General features: G+C 28.9%; 2 protein-coding genes across 2 annotated transcripts; one reads left to right on the forward strand and one right to left on the reverse strand.

The window, feature by feature from the left end:
- The first annotated feature begins 831 nt into the window (after positions 1-831).
- On the forward strand, positions 832-2,736 carry LOC116919305. The gene is made up of 4 exons (XM_045178686.1): positions 832-1,030; positions 1,243-1,500; positions 1,574-2,676; positions 2,728-2,736. The coding sequence occupies exons 1-4, from the start codon at positions 832-834 to the stop codon at positions 2,734-2,736; spliced, it is 1,569 nt and encodes a 522-aa protein (XP_045034621.1).
- Positions 2,737-4,079: 1,343 nt separating this feature from the next.
- On the reverse strand, positions 4,080-5,079 carry LOC123475834. Its single transcript, XM_045178920.1, has 5 exons — positions 4,717-5,079; positions 4,557-4,660; positions 4,365-4,488; positions 4,212-4,308; positions 4,080-4,150 (listed from the first exon to the last, which is right to left on the reverse strand). Exons 1-5 carry the CDS (start codon positions 5,044-5,046, stop codon positions 4,080-4,082), a joined length of 726 nt encoding a protein of 241 aa, XP_045034855.1. The 5' UTR covers positions 5,047-5,079.
- Positions 5,080-22,984: the final 17,905 nt, after the last annotated feature.

Raw genomic sequence — 22,984 nt, forward strand, 5'->3', positions numbered from 1 at the left:
CCATGAGTTTTTACTTCTATATGTAAACTGCATGCAATATACTTGTATTTAATGTGAATACACTGTTATACCATGAGTTTTTACTTCTATATGTAAACAGGATCAAATATTCTTGTATTCAATGTGAATACACTGTAATACCATGAGTTTTTACTTCTATATGTAAACAGCATCAAATATACTTGTATTCAATGTGAATACACTGTTATACCATGAGTTTTTACTTCTATATGTAAACAGCATCAAATATACTTGTATTCAATGTGAATACACTGTTATACCATGAGTTTTTACTTCTATATGTAAACAGCATGCAATATACTTGTATTCAATGTGAATACACTGTTATACCATGAGTTTTTACTTCTATATGTAAACAGCATCAAATATACTTGTATTCAATGTGAATACACTGTTATATGTAAACAGCATCAAATATACTTGTATTCAATGTGAATACACTGTTATACCATGAGTTTTTACTTCTATATGTAAACACCATCAAATATACTTGTATTCAATGTGAATTCACTGTTATACCATTAGTTTTTACTTCTATATGTAAACAGCATCAAATATAAATGTATTCAATGTGAATACACTGTTATACCATGAGTTTTTACTTCTATATGTAAACAGGATCAAATATACTTGTATAGGGCTGTTCGACATCTTTTTTAACATTTGTTGAAATCGTGAAACGCAGCAACTCATGTATTTTTTCGTCTGCTACGAGTGACTTGTGTAATTCTGCGAAATACAAAAAAGTTAGTATTCAGATTTCAACATTCACCAAATTTTAGATTATCTGATTGAAAGGTATTCTGCGTAATGAATACTAAAAAAGGTTCTGTGAGTAGAATGTGTAAAGTGTCAAATTGCCGTAACCTGAAAAGTGCAAGTGTAAAATTGTATAGTTTACCAAAGGAGGGTGTAAGGCGAGACTTGTGGTTGGAGAGAATGAATTTAAATTACATCAACGACACCAACCTGAAAAATCTATATGTGTGTTCGGATCACTTTCTTACAGGTATTTCTAGGTTAATACTAACAATTATTGATTATTATCAGACAATTTGTGACATGCTTACAGGAAAGCCGAGTGGAGAATTCCACAAAAAACATGTTGATTGGGCACCCTCTATAAATTTGGAATCAAATAAGACGAAACAATTTCTAGGTATTGCATTATTCATTTCATGTGTAAACAAACATTATGAATGAACTATTTTGTCATTACAGTTGGTGATCAGCAAGTACGTAACAATGTTGCTTTTGACAAGGCTGATACTCCTCCATTGATGGATGTAGAAACTGCAACTGAAGATACCTCAAACAATTTAGATGAAGAAGTGGCATTAATTGAAGATACATTTGTAAGTGATTCTCATCCAATCCCATCCTTGAATGATGTAACAACAAGTACGGAAACTTTTGACATGACTTCAACTGCCGATGATCAAAATATCATATCGGTTGAAACCACCTTTCATGCATTGCGTAAGTAATGTTTTAAAATGTTTTTTTCTAATTATTGAAAGTAATAGTTTTGTTCATTACTTATAATTTTCAGCTGCATTAAATAATTCCAGTCAACCCATCAGGGACGTCGAATTTACTTCTGGTGATTCATCACTAACAACTTCAGTTGATCAAGTAACAGAATTAATGTTGCAACTTACTGTTTTAAAAGAAAAACTATTTCTTACTGAAGAAAAACTCCTGTACGCTAATGAAAGGATCTCTGAGCTTCAGGGGAATTTAATTACATCCCGTGACAGAATAGCAATTCTAGAAAAAGCTGTTGAACAGCGACCAACAGTATCAGAGATAATTAGAAAGGAAGATAATGCTACATCATTTTATACAGGAATAGATTCTTATGAGAAACTGTGGATGATGTTTAACTGGCTATCACAATTTGTGCCAAAAGAAGATAAGCGCGTAAAGTTAGGTTATTTCGATCAGTTTTGTATAACACTAATTAAACTACGATTAAATCTAACCGAGCAGGATTTAGCTTATCGTTTTGGTGTAGGTAAAAGCACAGTAAGCAAGTATTTTCTTTTTTGGGTACACGCTATGTATACGTGTTATGTACCAGCCTTAATAACATGGCCTACAAGAGAGAATATGAGGTGTACCGTTCCATTACTTTTTAGAGATAAGTTTTGTAATTGTGTGTGCATCATTGATTGTTTTGAAATTTTTTGTGAGCGTCCAATTAAGATTAAGGAGAGGGCGTCTACCTACTCATCATACAAATCACACAACACCGTGAAGTATTTGATTGGAGTAACGCCGCAAGGAACTGTTTCATTCATTTCTAAGGGATATGGAGGTCGTTGCAGTGACAAATTTATAGTTGACGATTCTGGTTTTTTGAACAATTTGATACAAGGTGATTTAGTTATGGCTGATAGGGGATTTAGAGTTCACGAGGCTGTTACTTTACGGAATGCAACTCTTGCTGTGCCTTCGTTCCTTGGAAAGCAAACACAGTTGTCAAATGTAGAAGTTGAGTACTCTAGAGGGCTTGCAAGGATTCGTATACATGTTGAGAGAATTATAGGTGCAACAAAACAAAGATTCACTATTTTAGAAGGTCCTCTTCATCGTGCAACACTTTCTGTTTCGAAGGGTGAAGATTCAGCAATAATTGATAAAATTGTTATGGTATGTTGCGCTCTTTACAATTCGTGTTCATCTGTTGTACCCTTTATGTAGTGTGTTTAGGTAAAAAATTGTCATAATAAACAAAAAAATTTCAAATAATAATTGATGTATTAACCTTGGTTAACAGGGGCACTAACAGATTACTGTATTCTTCGTAATAATTTAAACAAGCTCAATATTTTCACAAATGAATATTTTCATTTTTACAAAGGAAGGTACACAAATTGTATCTATTCAGTCACTACTTATTGTTTATATTGGAAAGTGCTCTTCTCTGAACTTGACTGTTATTAGGAACTACCGGTAATTTATTTTTCTTTGCTTTTGCCGCTGCGGCTGCTACGGCACGAGCAGCTTTCTTGCAAGTGTCACATTTCCAAATCTTTGTTATCCTTTTTGGGGGATTACTTTGCGATTTGATGCAGGATTCATGGATTTTTTTTCTCTTGCAATTGTTGTCTGCACAAATAACAATAGGTAAATTTTTAGGATCTTCTTGCTGGCAGTAACACGGTAGATATTTGTTTTCAATGGTGTTAGCAGGAACTTCTTTTTGCATTGTAGACTTTAAGTAAAAGTATCCACCAATAAGTTCCGGCATTATCACTTCAAGGAAGAATTTCTTAGCTTTTGCAATTGACGCTGACAGAAAACGCTCGTCGTAAGGGACGGTGATGTACACAAGATCCAACTCGGTGTAAACAACAAAAAAACCAAAGCGGTAACCAGTAATGAATAGCTGCAGCTGTACTTGATAATAGTAAGCATGCTCTGTGTCCATAACGTAACGGGATTCTTCTTCGTTGAAAGTTAATGGGAAATCCTTTGTCTTGGCTGCTGTTGAAATAAGTGCATTTTTGAATTTAAATGGGCACTTTATTTCGACAACTCCTTTTCCATGGCATGGACAACTAAACACTGCATCCGGTGACGCCGCAAGGAATGGGAACTCAGTTGAGATTAGTGCGCCTGTTCTAGATAAACTAAATCCCGGATGTTCATTGAGACGACCTATCTTCTCTTGAAATTCTTCCAAGGCTAGCGACTCTTTCTTCAAACCCCAACTGTAATAAAAAAATGTATAATATGGAAAATGTAAAGTGAAGACCATTGATGTAGATATACTGAATATTACACAAACCTTGTTGCTTCATTTGCAAACTGGAATGCTTCTGGATAGCAAATTTCCTTTATTAATGAAAGGGATGGTTTATTAATACTTGTTCTTAACACACTCTTGAATCTTGAAGCTGTAATTCGATATGCACGGTAACGGAACCAGTATTCGCTATCGCTCTGGTTCGCAGTTAGGGAGGAAATAGCTTCTTGTTGTTCTACAGTGACTGAAATTTGGCTATAAAGCTCATTACTCTTTTTGATAAGCTCCGACAATGTACTACCCATTAGGTCAATTTTAAACAAAGAACCAATAGGTTTTGGTAAAGTGATTTTAAGAGCTGCAGGAATGAAATTGCTCGATTTCTCAGTAACTAATAAAATACCGGCAGGATTGCCGGGCATTTCAGTCAGTTTACAAAGAAGAATTGATATTTCCTCCTTTGTTGGTACCCTAATTTTTGGTAATTTTTCTTTACAAATAGCCCCCATGTCAGCCACCCTTTTGAAGACGTCCTGATCATAACTTAATCGTCATAAACTAATAAACATTAGTAAACTAACACAAATACCGGCTTTGAATAGGTACCAGACCAGGTACACATTTCCTCAGTACAGCTTATTTGGTCATTAATCTGTGAAGAAACCATGCAGACTTGCACCAACCCAGCTACATGGTTGCACACCTCACCTAAACTAAAAATAAGGTTTACAGAATTTTAAAACATTATTAAACAATTATCATAAACACATGGTTAACTAACCCAGCAGCACACGTACAATGTGCACAAATTACTAAGCAGGATTCCGTTGAAACTGCTGCCCATGGCTTGTGTGGACCTTCACCTATTGCTTGGGAAGGTGATACCTAATCAGAGATCAATGCTAGTAATAAAGTGTTGGTTAATAAACCAAATAATATACCTTTGCCTTCATCAACACTACCCGTGATGGGAGAGCAATGGCCATGAACTCTTGAACCCAACCATCTTTTACAGCCTTTTTGGATTCAGAAGACAGCCCCTTGTATGCGCGAAGGGCTTCCAGATGATTTTGATAGCTTTTTGTTTCAACAAGATATATGAAGATATCTGAGGGAGCAATTATTGGAACAATTGGACAACAGTCTAAACCGTGTTTCCACAGAGAATTAGGAATAAAATATGGACAATCACTGTTAAACATTTGTAACTTTTCCAAATAACGTGTTTTGGCCTCAATACTAAGTCCACTGGCATAATTAGACAGTGACATAGTTAAACACTAACACTATAACGAACTAATAAATAAAGATAACACATCAAAACTTCAAAACAACCCCCTTTTCTATCACTGTTTTTTTTTTAAATTTGTATTTCGGAGAATTACACAAGTCACTCGTAGCAGACGAAAAAATACATGAGTTGCTGCGTTTCACGATTTCAACAAATGTTAAAAAAGATGTCGAACAACCCTATTCAATGTGAATACACTGTTATACCATGAGTTTTTACTTCTATATGTATACTGCATCAAATATACTTGTATTCAATGTGAATACGCTGTTATACTATGAGTTTGTACTTCTATATGTAAACAGCATCAAATATACTTGTATTCAATGTGAATACACTGTTATACCACGAGTTTTTACTTCTATATGTAAGCAGGATAAATATACTTGTATTCAATGTGAATACACTGTTATACCATGAGTTTTTACTTCTATATGGAAACTGCATGGAATATACTTGTATTCATTGTGAATACACTGTTATACCATGAGTTTTTACTTCTATATGTAAACAACATTAAATATACTTGTATTCAATGTGAATACACTGTTATTCCATGAGTTTTTACTTCTATATGTAAACAGCATCAAATATACTTGTATTAAATGTGAATACACTGTTATACCATGAGTTTTTACTTCTATATGTAAACAGCATCAAATATACTTGTATTCAATGTTAATACACTGTTATACCATGAGTTTTTACTTCAATATGTAAACAGCATCAAATATACTTGTATTCAATGTGAATACACTGTTATACCATGAGTTTTTACTTCTATACGTAAACAGCATCAAATATACTTGTATTCAATGTGAATACACTGTTATACCATGAGTTTTTACTTCTATATGTAAACAGCATAAAAAAAACTTGTATTCAATGTGAATACACTGTTATACCATGAGTTTTTACTTCTATATGTAAACTGAATGCAATATACTTGTATTTAATGTGAATACACTGTTATACCATGAGTTTTTACTTCTATATGTAAACAGCATCAAATATACTTGTATTCAATGTGAATACACTGTTATACCATGAGTTTTTACTTCTATATGTAAACACCATCAAATATACTTGTATTCAATGTGAATTCACTGTTATACCATGAGTTTTTACTTCTATATGTAAACAGCATCAAATATAAATTTATTCAATGTGAATACACTGTTATACCATGAGTTTTTACTTCTATATGTAAACAGGATCAAATATACTTGTATTCAATGTGAATACACTGTTATACCATGACTTTTTACTTCTATATGTAAACTGCATGGAATATACTAGCATTCAATGTGAATACACTTTTATACCATGAGTTTTTACTTCTATATGTATACTGCATCAAATATACTTGTATTCAATGTGAATACACTGTTATACCATGAGTTTTTACTTCTATATGTAAACAGCATCAAATATACTTGTATTCAATGTGAATACACTGTTATACCATGAGTTTTTACTTCTATATGTAAACAGCATCAAATATACTTGTACTCAATGTGAATACACTGTTATACCATGAGTTTTTACTTCTATATGTAAACAGCATCAAATACACTTGTATTCAATGTTAATACACTGTTAAACCATGAGTTTTTACTTCAATATGTAAACAGCATCAAATATACTTGTATTCAATGTGAATACACTGTTATACCATGAGTTTTTACTTCTATATGTAAACAGCATCAAATATACTTGTATTCAATGTGAATACACTGTTATACCATGAGTTTTTACTTCTATATGTAAACAGCATGAAAAAAACTTGTATTCAATGTGAATACACTGTTATACCATGAGTTTTTACTTCTATATGTAAACTGCATGCAACTATACTTGTATTCAATGTGAATACACTGTTAAACCATGAGTTTTTACTTCTATATGTAAACAGCATCAAATATACTTGTATTCAATGTGAATACACTGTAATACCATGAGTTTTTACTTCTATATGTAAACTGCTTGGAATATACTTGTATTCAATGTGAATACACTGTTATACCATGAGTTTTTACTTCTATATGTAAACAGCATCAAATATACTTGTATTCAATGTGAATACACTGTTATACCATGAGTTTTTACTTCTATATGTAAACAGCATCAAATATACTTGTATTCAATGTGAATACGCTGTTATACCATGAGTTTGTACTTCTATATGTAAACAGCATCAAATATACTTGTATTCAATGTGAATACACTGTTATACCACGAGTTTTTACTTCTATATGTAAGCAGGATCAAATATACTTGTATTCAATGTGAATACACTGTTATACCATGAGTTTTTACTTCTATATGTAAACTGCATGGAACATACTAGCATTCAATTTGAATACTCTGTTATACCATGAGTTTTTACTTCTATATGTAAACTGCATGCAATATACTTGTATTCAATGTGAATACACTGGTATACCATGAGTTTTTACTTCTATATGTAAACAGCATCAACTATTTTTGTATTCAATGTGAATACACTGTTATACCATGAATTTTTACTTCTATATGTAAACAGCATCAAATATACTTGTATTCAATGTGAATAAACTGTTATACCATGAGTTTTTACTTCTATATGTAAACAGCATCAAAAATACTTGTATTCAATGTGAATACACTGTTATACCATGAGTTTTTACTTCTATATGGAAACTGCATGGAATATACTTGTATTCATTGTGAATACACTGTTATACCATGAGTTTTTACTTCTATATGTAAACAACATCAAATATACTTGTATTCAATGTGAATACACTGTTATACCATGAGTTTTTACTTCTATATGTAAACAGCATCAAATATACTTGTACTCAATGTGAATACACTGTTATACCATGAGTTTTTACTTCTATATGTAAACAGCATCAAATATACTTGTATTCAATGTTAATACACTGTTAAACCATGAGTTTTTACTTCAATATGTAAACAGCATCAAATATACTTGTATTCAATGTGAATACACTGTTATACCATGAGTTTTTACTTCTATATGTAAACAGCATCAAATATACTTGTATTCAATGTGAATACACTGTTATACCATGAGTTTTTACTTCTATATGTAAACAGCATAAAAAAAACTTGTATTCAATGTGAATACACTGTTATACTATGAGTTTTTACTTCTATATGTAAACAGCATCAAATATACATGTATTCAATGTGAATACACTGTTATACCATGAGTTTTGACTTCTATAAGTAAACAGCATCAAATATACTTGTATTCAATGTGAATACACTGTTATACCATGAGTTTTTACTTCTATATGTATACTGCATCAAATATACTTGTATTCAATGTGAATACATTGTTATACCATAGGTTTTTACTCCTATATGTAAACTGTATGAAATATATTTGTATTCAATGTGAATACACTGTTATACCATGATTTTTTACTTCTATATGTAAACTGCATGCAATATACTTGTATTCAATGTGAATACACTGTTATACCATGAGTTTTTACTTCTATATGTAAACAGCATTAAATATACTTGTATTCAATGTGAATACACTGTTATACCATGAGTTTTTACTTCTATATGTAAACAGCATCAAATATACTTGTATTTAATGTGAATACACTGTTATACCATGAGTTTTTACTTCTATATGTAAACAGCATCAAATATACTTGTATTCAATGTAAATACACTGTTATAACATGAGTTTTTACTTCTATATGTATTATGCATCAAATATACTTGTATTCAATGTGAATACACTGTTATACCATGATTTTTTACTTCTATATGTAAACAGCATCAAATATAAATGTATTCAATGTGAATACACTGTTATACCATGAGTTTTTGCTTCTAAATGTAAACAGGATCAAATATACTTGTATTCAATGTGAATACACTGTTATACCATGATTTTCTACTTCTATATGTAAACAGGATCAAATATACTTGTATTCAATGTGAATACATTGTTATACCATGAGTTTTTACTTCTATATGGAAACTGCATGGAATATACTTGTATTCAATGTGAATACACTGTTATACCATGAGTTTTTACTTCTATATGTATACTGCATCAAATATAGTTGTATTCAATGTGAATACACTATTATACCATGAGTTTTTACTTCTACATGTAAACAGCATCAAATATACTTGAATTCAATGTGAATACACTGTTATACCATGAGTTTTTACTTCTACATGTAAACAGAATCAAATATACTTGTATTCAATGTGAATACACTGTTATACCATGAGTTTTTACTTCTATATGTAAACAGCATCAAATATACTTGTATTCAATGTGAATACACTGTTACACCATGAGTTTTTACTTCTATATGTAAACAGCATCAAATATACTTGTATTCAATGTGAATACACTGTTATACTATGAGTTTTTACTTCTATATGTAAACAGCATCAAATATACATGTATTCAATGTGAATACACTGTTATACCATGAGTTTTTACTTCTATATGTAAACAGCATCAAATATACTTGTATTCAATGTGAATACACTGTTATACCATGAGTTTTTACTTCTATATGTAAACAGCATCAAATATACTTGTATTCAATGTGAATACACTGTTATACCATGAGTTTTTACTTCTATATGTATACTGCATCAAATATACTTGTATTCAATGTGAATACACTGTTATCCCATGAGTTTTTACTGCTATATGTATACTGCATCAAATATACTTGTATTCATTGTGAATACGCTGTTATACCATTAGTTTTTACTTCTATATGTAAACATCATCAAATATACTTGTATTCAATGTGAATACACTGCTATACCATGAGTTTCTACTTCTATATGTAAACAGGATCAAATATACTTGTATTCAATGTGAATACACTGTAATACCATGAGTTTTTACTTCTATATGGAAACTGCATGGAATATACTTGTATTCATTGTGAATACACTGTTATACCATGAGTTTTTACTTCTATATGTAAACAGCATCAAATATACTTGTATTCAATGTGAATACACTGTTATACCATGAGTTTTTACTTCTATATGTAAACAGCATCAAATATACTTGTATTCAATGTGAATACACTGTTATACCATGAGTTTTTACTTCTATATGTAAACACGATCAAATATACTTGTATTCAATGTGAATACACTGTTATACCATGAATTTTTACTTCTAAATGTAAACTGCATGGAATATACTAGCATTCAATGTGAATACACTGTTATACCATAAGTTTTTACTTCTATATGTAAATAGCATAAAAAAAACTTGAATTCAATCTGAATACACTGTTATAACATGAGTTTTAACTTCTATATTGAAACTGCATTGAATAAACTTGTATTCATTGTGAATATACTGTTATACCATGAGTTTTTACTTCTATATGTAAACTGCATGGAATATACTTGTATTCAATGTGAATACACTGTTATACCATGAGTTTTTACTTCTATATGTAAACTGCATGGAATATACTTGTATTCAATGTGAATACACTGTTATACCATGAGTTTTTACTTCTATATGTAAACAGCATCAAATATACTTGTATTCAATGTGAATACACTGTTATACCATGAGTTTTTACTTCTATATGTAAACAGCATCAAATATACTTGTATTCAATGTGAATACACTGTTATACCATGAGTTTTTACTTCTATATGTAAACAGCATCAAATATACTTGTATTCAATGTAAATACACTGTTATACCATGAATTTTTACTTCTATATGTATACTGCAACAAATATACTTGTATTCAATGTGAATACACTGTTATACCATGAGTTTTTACTTCTATATGTAAACAGCATCAAATATACTTGTATTCAATGTGAATACACTGTTACACCATGAGTTTTTACTTCTATATGTAAACAGCATCAAATATACTTGTATTCAAAGTTAATACACTGTTATATCATGAGTTTTTACTTCTATATGTAAACAGCATCAAATATAATTGTATTCAATGTGAATACACTGTTATACCATGAGTTTTTACTTCTATATATATACTGCATCAAATATAGTTGTATTCAATGTGAATACACTATTATACCATGAGTTTTTACTTCTACATGTAAACAGAATCAAATATACTTGTATTCAATGTGAATACACTGTTATACCATGAGTTTTTACTTCTATATGTAAACAGCATCAAATATACTTGTATTCAATGTGAATACACTGTTACACCATGAGTTTTTACTTCTATATGTAAACAGCATCAAATATACTTGTATTCAATGTGAATACACTGTTATACTATGAGTTTTTACTTCTATATGTAAACAGCATCAAATATACATGTATTCAATGTGAATACACTGTTATACCATGAGTTTTTACTTCTATATGTAAACAGCATCAAATATACTTGTATTCAATGTGAATACACTGTTATACCATGAGTTTTTACTTCTATATGTAAACAGCATCAAATATACTTGTATTCAATGTGAATACACTGTTATACCATGAGTTTTTACTTCTATATGTATACTGCATCAAATATACTTGTATTCAATGTGAATACACTGTTATGCCATGAGTTTTTACTGCTATATGTATACTGCATCAAATATACTTGTATTCATTGTGAATACGCTGTTATACCATTAGTTTTTACTTCTATATGTAAACATCATCAAATATACTTGTATTCAATGTGAATACACTGCTATACCATGAGTTTCTACTTCTATATGTAAACAGGATCAAATATACTTGTATTCAATGTGAATACACTGTAATACCATGAGTTTTTACTTCTATATGGAAACTGCATGGAATATACTTGTATTCATTGTGAATACACTGTTATACCATGAGTTTTTACTTCTATATGTAAACAGCATCAAATATACTTGTATTCAATGTGAATACACTGTTATACCATGAGTTTTTACTTCTATATGTAAACAGCATCAAATATACTTGTATTCAATGTGAATACACTGTTATACCATGAGTTTTTACTTCTATATGTAAACACGATCAAATATACTTGTATTCAATGTGAATACACTGTTATACCATGAATTTTTACTTCTAAATGTAAACTGCATGGAATATACTAGCATTCAATGTGAATACACTGTTATACCATAAGTTTTTACTTCTATATGTAAATAGCATTAAAAAAAAACTTGAATTCAATCTGAATACACTGTTATAACATGAGTTTTAACTTCTATATTGAAACTCCATTGAATAAACTTGTATTCATTGTGAATATACTGTTATACCATGAGTTTTTACTTCTATATGTAAACTGCATGGAATATACTTGTATTCAATGTGAATACACTGTTATACCATGAGTTTTTACTTCTATATGTAAACTGCATGGAATATACTTGTATTCAATGTGAATACACTGTTATACCATGAGTTTTTACTTCTATATGTAAACAGCATCAAATATACTTGTATTCAATGTGAATACACTGTTATACCATGAGTTTTTACTTCTATATGTAAACAGCATCAAATATACTTGTATTCAATGTGAATACACTGTTATACCATGAGTTTTTACTTCTATATGTAAACAGCATCAAATATACTTGTATTCAATGTAAATACACTGTTATACCATGAATTTTTACTTCTATATGTATACTGCAACAAATATACTTGTATTCAATGTGAATACACTGTTATACCATGAGTTTTTACTTCTATATGTAAACAGCATCAAATATACTTGTATTCAATGTGAATACACTGTTACACCATGAGTTTTTACTTCTATATGTAAACAGCATCAAATATACTTGTATTCAAAGTTAATACACTGTTATATCATGAGTTTTTACTTCTATATGTAAACAGCATCAAATATAATTGTATTCAATGTGAATACACTGTTATACCATGAGTTTTTACTTCTATATATATACTGCATCAAATATAGTTGTATTCAATGTGAATACACTATTATACCATGAGTTTTTACTTCTACATGTAAACAGCATCAAATATACTTGAATTCAATGTGAATACACTGTTATACCATGAGTTTTTACTTCTACATGTAAACAGAATCAAATATACTTGTATTCAATGTGAATACACTGTTATACCATGAGTTTTTACTTCTATATGTAAACAGCATCAAATATACTTGTATTCAATGTGAATACACTGTTACACCATGAGTTTTTACTTCTATATGTAAACAGCATCAAATATACTTGTATTCAATGTGAATACACTGTTATACTATGAGTTTTTACTTCTATATGTAAACAGCATCAAATATACATGTATTCAATGTGAATACACTGTTATACCATGAGTTTTTACTTCTATATGTAAACAGCATCAAATATACTTGTATTCAATGTGAATACACTGTTATACCATGAGTTTTTACTTCTATATGTAAACAGCATCAAATATACTTGTATTCAATGTGAATACACTGTTATACCATGAGTTTTTACTTCTATATGTATACTGCATCAAATATACTTGTATTCAATGTGAATACACTGTTATGCCATGAGATTTTACTGCTATATGTATACTGCATCAAATATACTTGTATTCATTGTGAATACGCTGTTATACCATTAGTTTTTACTTCTATATGTAAACATCATCAAATATACTTGTATTCAATGTGAATACACTGCTATACCATGAGTTTCTACTTCTATATGTAAACAGGATCAAATATACTTGTATTCAATGTGAATACACTGTAATACCATGAGTTTTTACTTCTATATGGAAACTGCATGGAATATACTTGTATTCATTGTGAATACACTGTTATACCATGAGTTTTTACTTCTATATGTAAACAGCATCAAATATACTTGTATTCAATGTGAATACACTGTTATACCATGAGTTTTTACTTCTATATGTAAACAGCATCAAATATACTTGTATTCAATGTGAATACACTGTTATACCATGAGTTTTTACTTCTATATGTAAACACGATCAAATATACTTGTATTCAATGTGAATACACTGTTATACCATGAATTTTTACTTCTAAATGTAAACTGCATGGAATATACTAGCATTCAATGTGAATACACTGTTATACCATAAGTTTTTACTTCTATATGTAAATAGCATAAAAAAAACTTGAATTCAATCTGAATACACTGTTATAACATGAGTTTTAACTTCTATATTGAAACTGCATTGAATAAACTTGTATTCATTGTGAATATACTGTTATACCATGAGTTTTTACTTCTATATGTAAACTGCATGGAATATACTTGTATTCAATGTGAATACACTGTTATACCATGAGTTTTTACTTCTATATGTAAACTGCATGGAATATACTTGTATTCAATGTGAATACACTGTTATACCATGAGTTTTTACTTCTATATGTAAACAGCATCAAATATACTTGTATTCAATGTGAATACACTGTTATACCATGAGTTTTTACTTCTATATGTAAACAGCATCAAATATACTTGTATTCAATGTGAATACACTGTTATACCATGAGTTTTTACTTCTATATGTAAACAGCATCAAATATACTTGTATTCAATGTAAATACACTGTTATACCATGAATTTTTACTTCTATATGTATACTGCAACAAATATACTTGTATTCAATGTGAATACACTGTTATACCATGAGTTTTTACTTCTATATGTAAACAGCATCAAATATACTTGTATTCAATGTGAATACACTGTTATACCATGAGTTTTTACTTCTATATGTATACTGCATCAAATATACTTGTATTCAATGTGAATACACTGTTATACCATTAGTTTTTACTTCTATATGTAAACAGCATCAAATATACTTGTATTCAATGTGAATACACTGTTAAACCATGAGTTTTTACTTCTATATGTAAACATCATCAAATATACTTGTATTCAATGTGAATACACTGTTATACCATGAGTTTCTACTTCTATGTGTAAACAGGATCAAATATACTTGTATTCAATGTGAATACACTGTTATACCATGAGTTTTTACTTCTATATGGAAACTGCATGGAATATACTTGTATTCATTGTGAATACACTGTTATACCAGGAGTTTTTACTTCTATATGTAAACAGCATCAAATATACTTGTATTCAATGTGAATACACTGTTATACCATGAGTTTTGACTTCTATAAGTAAACAGCATCAAATATACTTGTATTCAATGTGAATACACTGTTATACCATGAGTTTTTACTTCTATATGTATACTGCATCAAATATACTTGTATTCAATGTGAATACATTGTTATACCATAGGTTTTTACTCCTATATGTAAACTGTATGAAATATATTTGTATTCAATGTGAATACACTGTTATACCATGATTTTTTACTTCTATATGTAAACTGCATGCAATATACTTGTATTCAATGTGAATACACTGTTATACCATGAGTTTTTACTTCTATATGTAAACAGCATTAAATATACTTGTATTCAATGTGAATACACTGTTATACCATGAGTTTTTACTTCTATATGTAAACAGCATCAAATATACTTGTATTTAATGTGAATACACTGTTATACCATGAGTTTTTACTTCTATATGTAAACAGCATCAAATATACTTGTATTCAATGTAAATACACTGTTATAACATGAGTTTTTACTTCTATATGTATTATGCATCAAATATACTTGTATTCAATGTGAATACACTGTTATACCATGAGTTTTTACTTCTATATGTAAACAGCATCAAATATAAATGTATTCAATGTGAATACACTGTTATACCATGAGTTTTTGCTTCTAAATGTAAACAGGATCAAATATACTTGTATTCAATGTGAATACACTGTTATACCATGATTTTCTACTTCTATATGTAAACAGGATCAAATATACTTGTATTCAATGTGAATACATTGTTATACCATGAGTTTTTACTTCTATATGGAAACTGCATGGAATATACTTGTATTCAATGTGAATACACTGTTATACCATGAGTTTTTACTTCTATATGTATACTGCATCAAATATACTTGTATTCAATGTGAATACACTATTATACCATGAGTTTTTACTTCTACATGTAAACAGCATCAAATATACTTGAATTCAATGTGAATACACTGTTATACCATGAGTTTTTACTTCTACATGTAAACAGAATCAAATATACTTGTATTCAATGTGAATACACTGTTATACCATGAGTTTTTACTTCTATATGTAAACAGCATCAAATATACTTGTATTCAATGTGAATACACTGTTACACCATGAGTTTTTACTTCTATATGTAAACAGCATCAAATATACTTGTATTCAATGTGAATACACTGTTATACTATGAGTTTTTACTTCTATATGTAAACAGCATCAAATATACATGTATTCAATGTGAATACACTGTTATACCATGAGTTTTTACTTCTATATGTAAACAGCATCAAATATACTTGTATTCAATGTGAATACACTGTTATACCATGAGTTTTTACTTCTATATGTAAACAGCATCAAATATACTTGTATTCAATGTGAATACACTGTTATACCATGAGTTTTTACTTCTATATGTAAACTGCATCAAATATACTTGTATTCAATGTGAATACACTGTTATCCCATGAGTTTTTACTGCTATATGTATACTGCATCAAATATACTTGTATTCATTGTGAATACGCTGTTATACCATTAGTTTTTACTTCTATATGTAAACATCATCAAATATACTTGTATTCAATGTGAATACACTGCTATACCATGAGTTTCTACTTCTATATGTAAACAGCATCAAATATACTTGTATTCAATGTGAATACACTGTTATACCATGAGTTTTTACTTCTATATGGAAACTGCATGGAATATACTTGTATTCATTGTGAATACACTGTTATACCATGAGTTTTTACTTCTATATGTAAACAGCATCAAATATACTTGTATTCAATGTGAATACACTGTTATACCATGAGTTTTTACTTCTATATGTAAACAGCATCAAATATACTTGTATTCAATGTGAATACACTGTTATACCATGAGTTTTTACTTCTATATGTAAACAGCATCAAATATACTTGTATTCAATGTGAATACACTGTTATACCATGAGTTTTTAGTTCTATATGTATACTGCATGGAATATACTTGCATTCAAAGTGAATACACTGTTATACTATGAATTTTTACTTCTATATGTAAACAGCATCAAATATACTTGTATTCAATGTGAATACACTGTTATACCATGAGTTTTTTCTTCTATATGTAAACTGCACCAAATATACTTGTATTCAATGTGAATACACTGTTATACCATGAGTTTTTACTTCTATATGTATACTGCATCAAATATACTTGTATTCAATGTGAATACACTGTTATACCATGAGTTTTTACTTCTATAGGTAAACAGCATCAAATATACTTGTATTCAATGTGAATACACTGTTACACCATGAGTTTTTACTTCTATATGTAAACAGCATCAAATATACTTGTGTTCAATGTGAATACGCTGTTATACCATTAGTTTTTACTTCTATATGTAAACAGCATCAAATATACTTGTATTCAATATGAATACACTATTATACCATGATTTTTTACTTCTTTATGTAAACACGATCAAATATACTTGTATTCAATGTGAATACACTGTTATACCATGAGTTTTTACTTCTAAATGTAAACTGCATGGAATATACTAGCATTCAATGTGAATACACTGTTATACCATAAGTTTTTACTTCTATATGTAAATAGCATTAAAAAAAACTTGAATTCAATCTGAATACACTGTTATAACATGAGTTTTTACTTCTATATGTAAACAGCATAAAAAAAATTTGAATTCAATGTGAATACACTGTTATACCACGAGTTTTTACTTCTATATGGAAACTGTATGGAATATACTTGTATTCATTGTGAATACACTGTTATACTATGAGTTTTTACTTCTATATGTAAACAGCATCAAATATACTTGTATTCAATGTTAATACACTGTGATACCATGAGTTTTTACTTCTATATGTAAACAGTATCAAATATACTTGTATTCAATGTGAATACACTGTTATACCATGAGTTTTTATCTTCTATATGTAAACTGCATGCAATATACCTGTATTCAATGTGAATACACTGTTATACCATGAGTTTTTACTTCTATATGTAAACAGCATCAAATATACTTGTATTCAATGTGAATACACTGTTATACCATGAGTTTTTACTTCTATATGTAAACTGCATGGAATATACTTGTATTCAAAGTGAATACACTGTTATACCATGAATTTTTACTTCTATATGTAAACAGCATCAAATATACTTGTATTCAATGTGAATACACTGTTATACCATGAGTTTTTACTTCTATATGTAAACTGCATCAAATATACTTGTATTCAATGTGAATACACTGTTATACCATGAGTTTTTACTTCTATATGTAAACTGCATCAAATATACTTGTATTCAATGTGAATACACTGTTATACCATGAGTTTTTACTTCTATATGTAAACAGCATCAAATATACTTGTATTCAATGTGAATACACTGTTATACCATGAGTTTTTACTTCTATATGTAAACAGCATCAAATATACTTGTATTCAATGTGAATACACTGTTATACCATGAGTTTTTACTTCTATATGTAAACAGCATCAAATATACTTGTATTCAATATGAATACACTGTTATACCATGAGTTTTTACTTCTATATGTAAACAGCATCAAATATACTTGTATTCAATGTGAATACACTGTTATACCATGAGTTTTTACTTCTAAATGTAAACTGCATGGAATATACTTGTATTCAATGTGAATACACTGTTATACCATGAGTTTTTACTTCTATATGTAAACAGCATCAAAAAAACTTGTATTCAATCTGAATACACTGTTATAACATGAGTTTTTACTTCTATATGTAAACAGCATAAAAAAAATTTGAATTCAATGTGAATACACTGTTATACCATGAGTTTTTACTTCTATATGGAAACTGTATGGAATATACTTGTATTCATTGTGAATACACTGTTATACCATGAGTTTTTACTTCTATATGTAAACAGCATCAAATATACTTGTATTCAATGTGAATACACTGTTATACCATGAGTTTTTACTTCTATATGTAAACAGCATCAAATATACTTGTATTCAATGTGAATACACTGTTATACCATGAGTTTTTACTTCTATATGTAAACTGCATGCAATATACTTGTATTCAATGTGAATACACTGTTATACCATGAGTTTTTACTTCTATATGTAAACAGCATCAAATATACTTGTATTCAATGTGAATACACTGTTATACCATGAGTTTTTACTTCTATATGTAAAGCATGGAATATATTTTTGTTATACATTCATCAAATATACTTGTATTCAATGTGAATACACTGTTATACCATGAGTTTTTTTCTATATATAAAACTGCAAGGAATATACTTGTATTCAATGTGAATACACTGTTATACCATGAGTTTTTACTTCTATATGTATACTGCATCAAATATACTTGTATTCAATGTGAATACACTGTTATACCATGAGTTTTTACTTCTATATGTAAACAGCATCAAATATACTTGTATTCAATGTGAATACACTGTTATACCATGAGTTTTTACTTCTATATGTAAACAGCATCAAATATACTTGTATTCAATGTGAATACACTGTTATACCATTAGTTTTTCCTTTTAAATGTAAACAGCATCAAATATACTTGTATTCAATGTGAATACACTGTTATACCATGAGTTTTTACTTTTTTTTATAAACACGATCAAATATACTTGTATTCAATGTGAATACACTGTTATACCATGAGTTTTTACTTCTATATGTAAACTGCATGGAATATACTTGTATTCAATGTGAATACACTGTTATACCATGAGTTTTTACTTCTATATGTAAACAGCATCAAATATACTTGTATTCAATGTGAATACACTGTTATACCATGAGTTTTTACTTCTATATGTAAACAGCATAAAAAAAACTTGTGAATTCAATGTGAATACACTGTTATACCATGAGTTTTTACTTCTATATGTAAACTGCATGGAATATACTTGTATTCATTGTGAATAGTTATACATGTTTTTATCTATATGTAAACGTCAATATACTTGTTTATTATACATTATGAGTTTTTACTTCTATATGTAAACAGCATCAAATATACTTGTATTCAATGTGAATACACTGTTATACCATGAGTTTTTACTTCTATATGTAAACTGCATGCAATATACTTGTATTCAATGTGAATACACTGTTATACCATGAGTTTTTACTTCTATATGTAAACAGCATCAAATATACTTGTATTCAATGTGAATACACTGTTATACCATGAGTTTTTACTTCTATATGTAAACAGCATCAAATATACTTGTATTCAATGTGAATACACTGTTATACCATGAGTTTTTACTTCTATATGTAAACTGCATGGAATATACTTGTATTCAATGTGAATACACTGTTATACCATGAGTTTTTACTTCTATATGTAAACTGCATCAAATATACTTGTATTCAATGTGAATACACTGTTATACCATGAGTTTTTACTTCTATATGTAAACAGCATCAAATATACTTGTATTCAATGTGAATACACTGTTATACCATGAGTTTTTACTTCTATATGTAAACAGCATCAAATATACTTGTATTCAATGTGAATACACTGTTATACCATGAGTTTCTACTTCTATATGTAAACAGCATCAAATATACTTGTATTCAATGTGAATACACTGTTATACCATGAGTTTTTACTTCTATATGGAAACTGCATGGAATATACTTGTATTCAATGTGAATACACTGTTATACCATGAGTTTTTACTTCTATATGTAAACAGCATCAAATATACTTGTATTCAATGTGAATACACTGTTATACCATGAGTTTTTACTTCTATATGTAAACTGCATCAAATATACTTGTATTCAATGTGAATACACTGTTATACCATGAGGTTTTTACTCCTATATGTAAACTGCATGAAATATACTTGTATTCAATGTGAATACACTGTTATACCATGAGTTTTTACTTCTATATGTAAACTGCATGCAATATACTTGTATTCAATGTGAATACACTGTTATACCATGAGTTTTTACTTCTATATGTAAACAGCATCAAATATACTTGTATTCAATGTGAATACACTGTTATACCATGAGTTTTTACTTCTATATGTAAACAGCATCAAATATACTTGTATTCAATGTGAATACACTGTTATACCATGAGTTTTTACTTCTATATGTAAACAGCATCAAATATACTTGTATTCAATGTAAATACACTGTTATACCATGAGTTTTTACTTCTATATGTAAACTGCATCAAATATACTTGTATTCAATGTGAATACACTGTTATACCATGAGTTTTTACTTCTATATGTAAACAGCATCAAATATACTTGTATTCAATGTGAATACACTGTTATACCATGAGTTTTTACTTCTATATGTAAACAGCATCAAATATACTTGTATTCAATGTGAATACACTGTTATACCATGAGTTTTTACTTCTATATGTAAACAGCATCAAATATACTTGTATTCAATGTGAATACACTGTTATACCATGAGTTTTTACTTCTATATGGAAACTGCATGGAATATACTTGTATTCAATGTAAATACACTGTTATACCATGAGTTTTTACTTCTATATGTAAACTGCATCAAATATACTTGTATTCAATGTGAATACACTGTTATACCATGAGTTTTTACTTCTATATGTAAACAGCATCAAATATACTTGTATTCAATGTGAATACACTGTTATACCATGAGTTTTTACTTCTATATGTAAACAGCATCAAATATACTTGTATTCAATGTGAATACACTGTTATACCATGAGTTTTTACTTCTATATGTAAACAGCATCAAATATACTTGTATTCAATGTGAATACACTGTTATACCATGAGTTTTTACTTCTATATGTAAACAGCATCAAATATACTTGTATTCAATGTGAATACACTGTTATACCATGAGTTTTTACTTCTATATGTAAACAGCATCAAATATACTTGTATTCAATGTGAATACACTGTTATACCATGAGTTTTTACTTCTATATGTAAACAGCATCAAATATACTTGTATTCAATGTGAATACACTGTTATACCATGAGTTTTTACTTCTATATGTAAACAGCATCAAATATACTTGTATTCAATGTGAATACACTGTTATACCATGAGTTTTTACTTCTATATGTAAACTGCATCAAATATACTTGTATTCAATGTGAATACACTGTTATCCCATGAGTTTTTACTTCTATATGTAAACTGCATCAAATATACTTGTATTCAATGTGAATACACTGTTATACCATGAGTTTTTACTTCTATATGTAAACAGCATCAAATATACTTGTATTCAATGTGAATACACTGTTATACCATGAGTTTTTACTTCTATATGTAAACAGCATCAAATATACTTGTATTCAATGTGAATACACTGTTATACCATGAGTTTTTACTTCTATATGGAAACTGCATGGAATATACTTGTATTCAATGTGAATACACTGTTATACCATGAGTTTTTACTTCTATATGTAAACAGCATCAAATATACTTGTATTCAATGTGAATACACTGTTATACCATGAGTTTTTACTTCTATATGTAAACAGCATCAAATATACTTGTATTCAATGTGAATACACTGTTATACCATGAGTTTTTACTTCTATATGTAAACAGCATCAAATATACTTGTATTCAATGTGAATACACTGTTATACCATGAGTTTTTAGTTCTATATGTATAGTGCATGGAATATACTTGCATTCAAAGTGAATACACTGTTATA

The sequence above is a fragment of the Daphnia magna genome, linkage group LG9 (genome assembly GCF_020631705.1).
Source record: "Daphnia magna isolate NIES linkage group LG9, ASM2063170v1.1, whole genome shotgun sequence".
Lineage (NCBI taxonomy): Eukaryota > Metazoa > Arthropoda > Branchiopoda > Diplostraca > Daphniidae > Daphnia > Daphnia magna.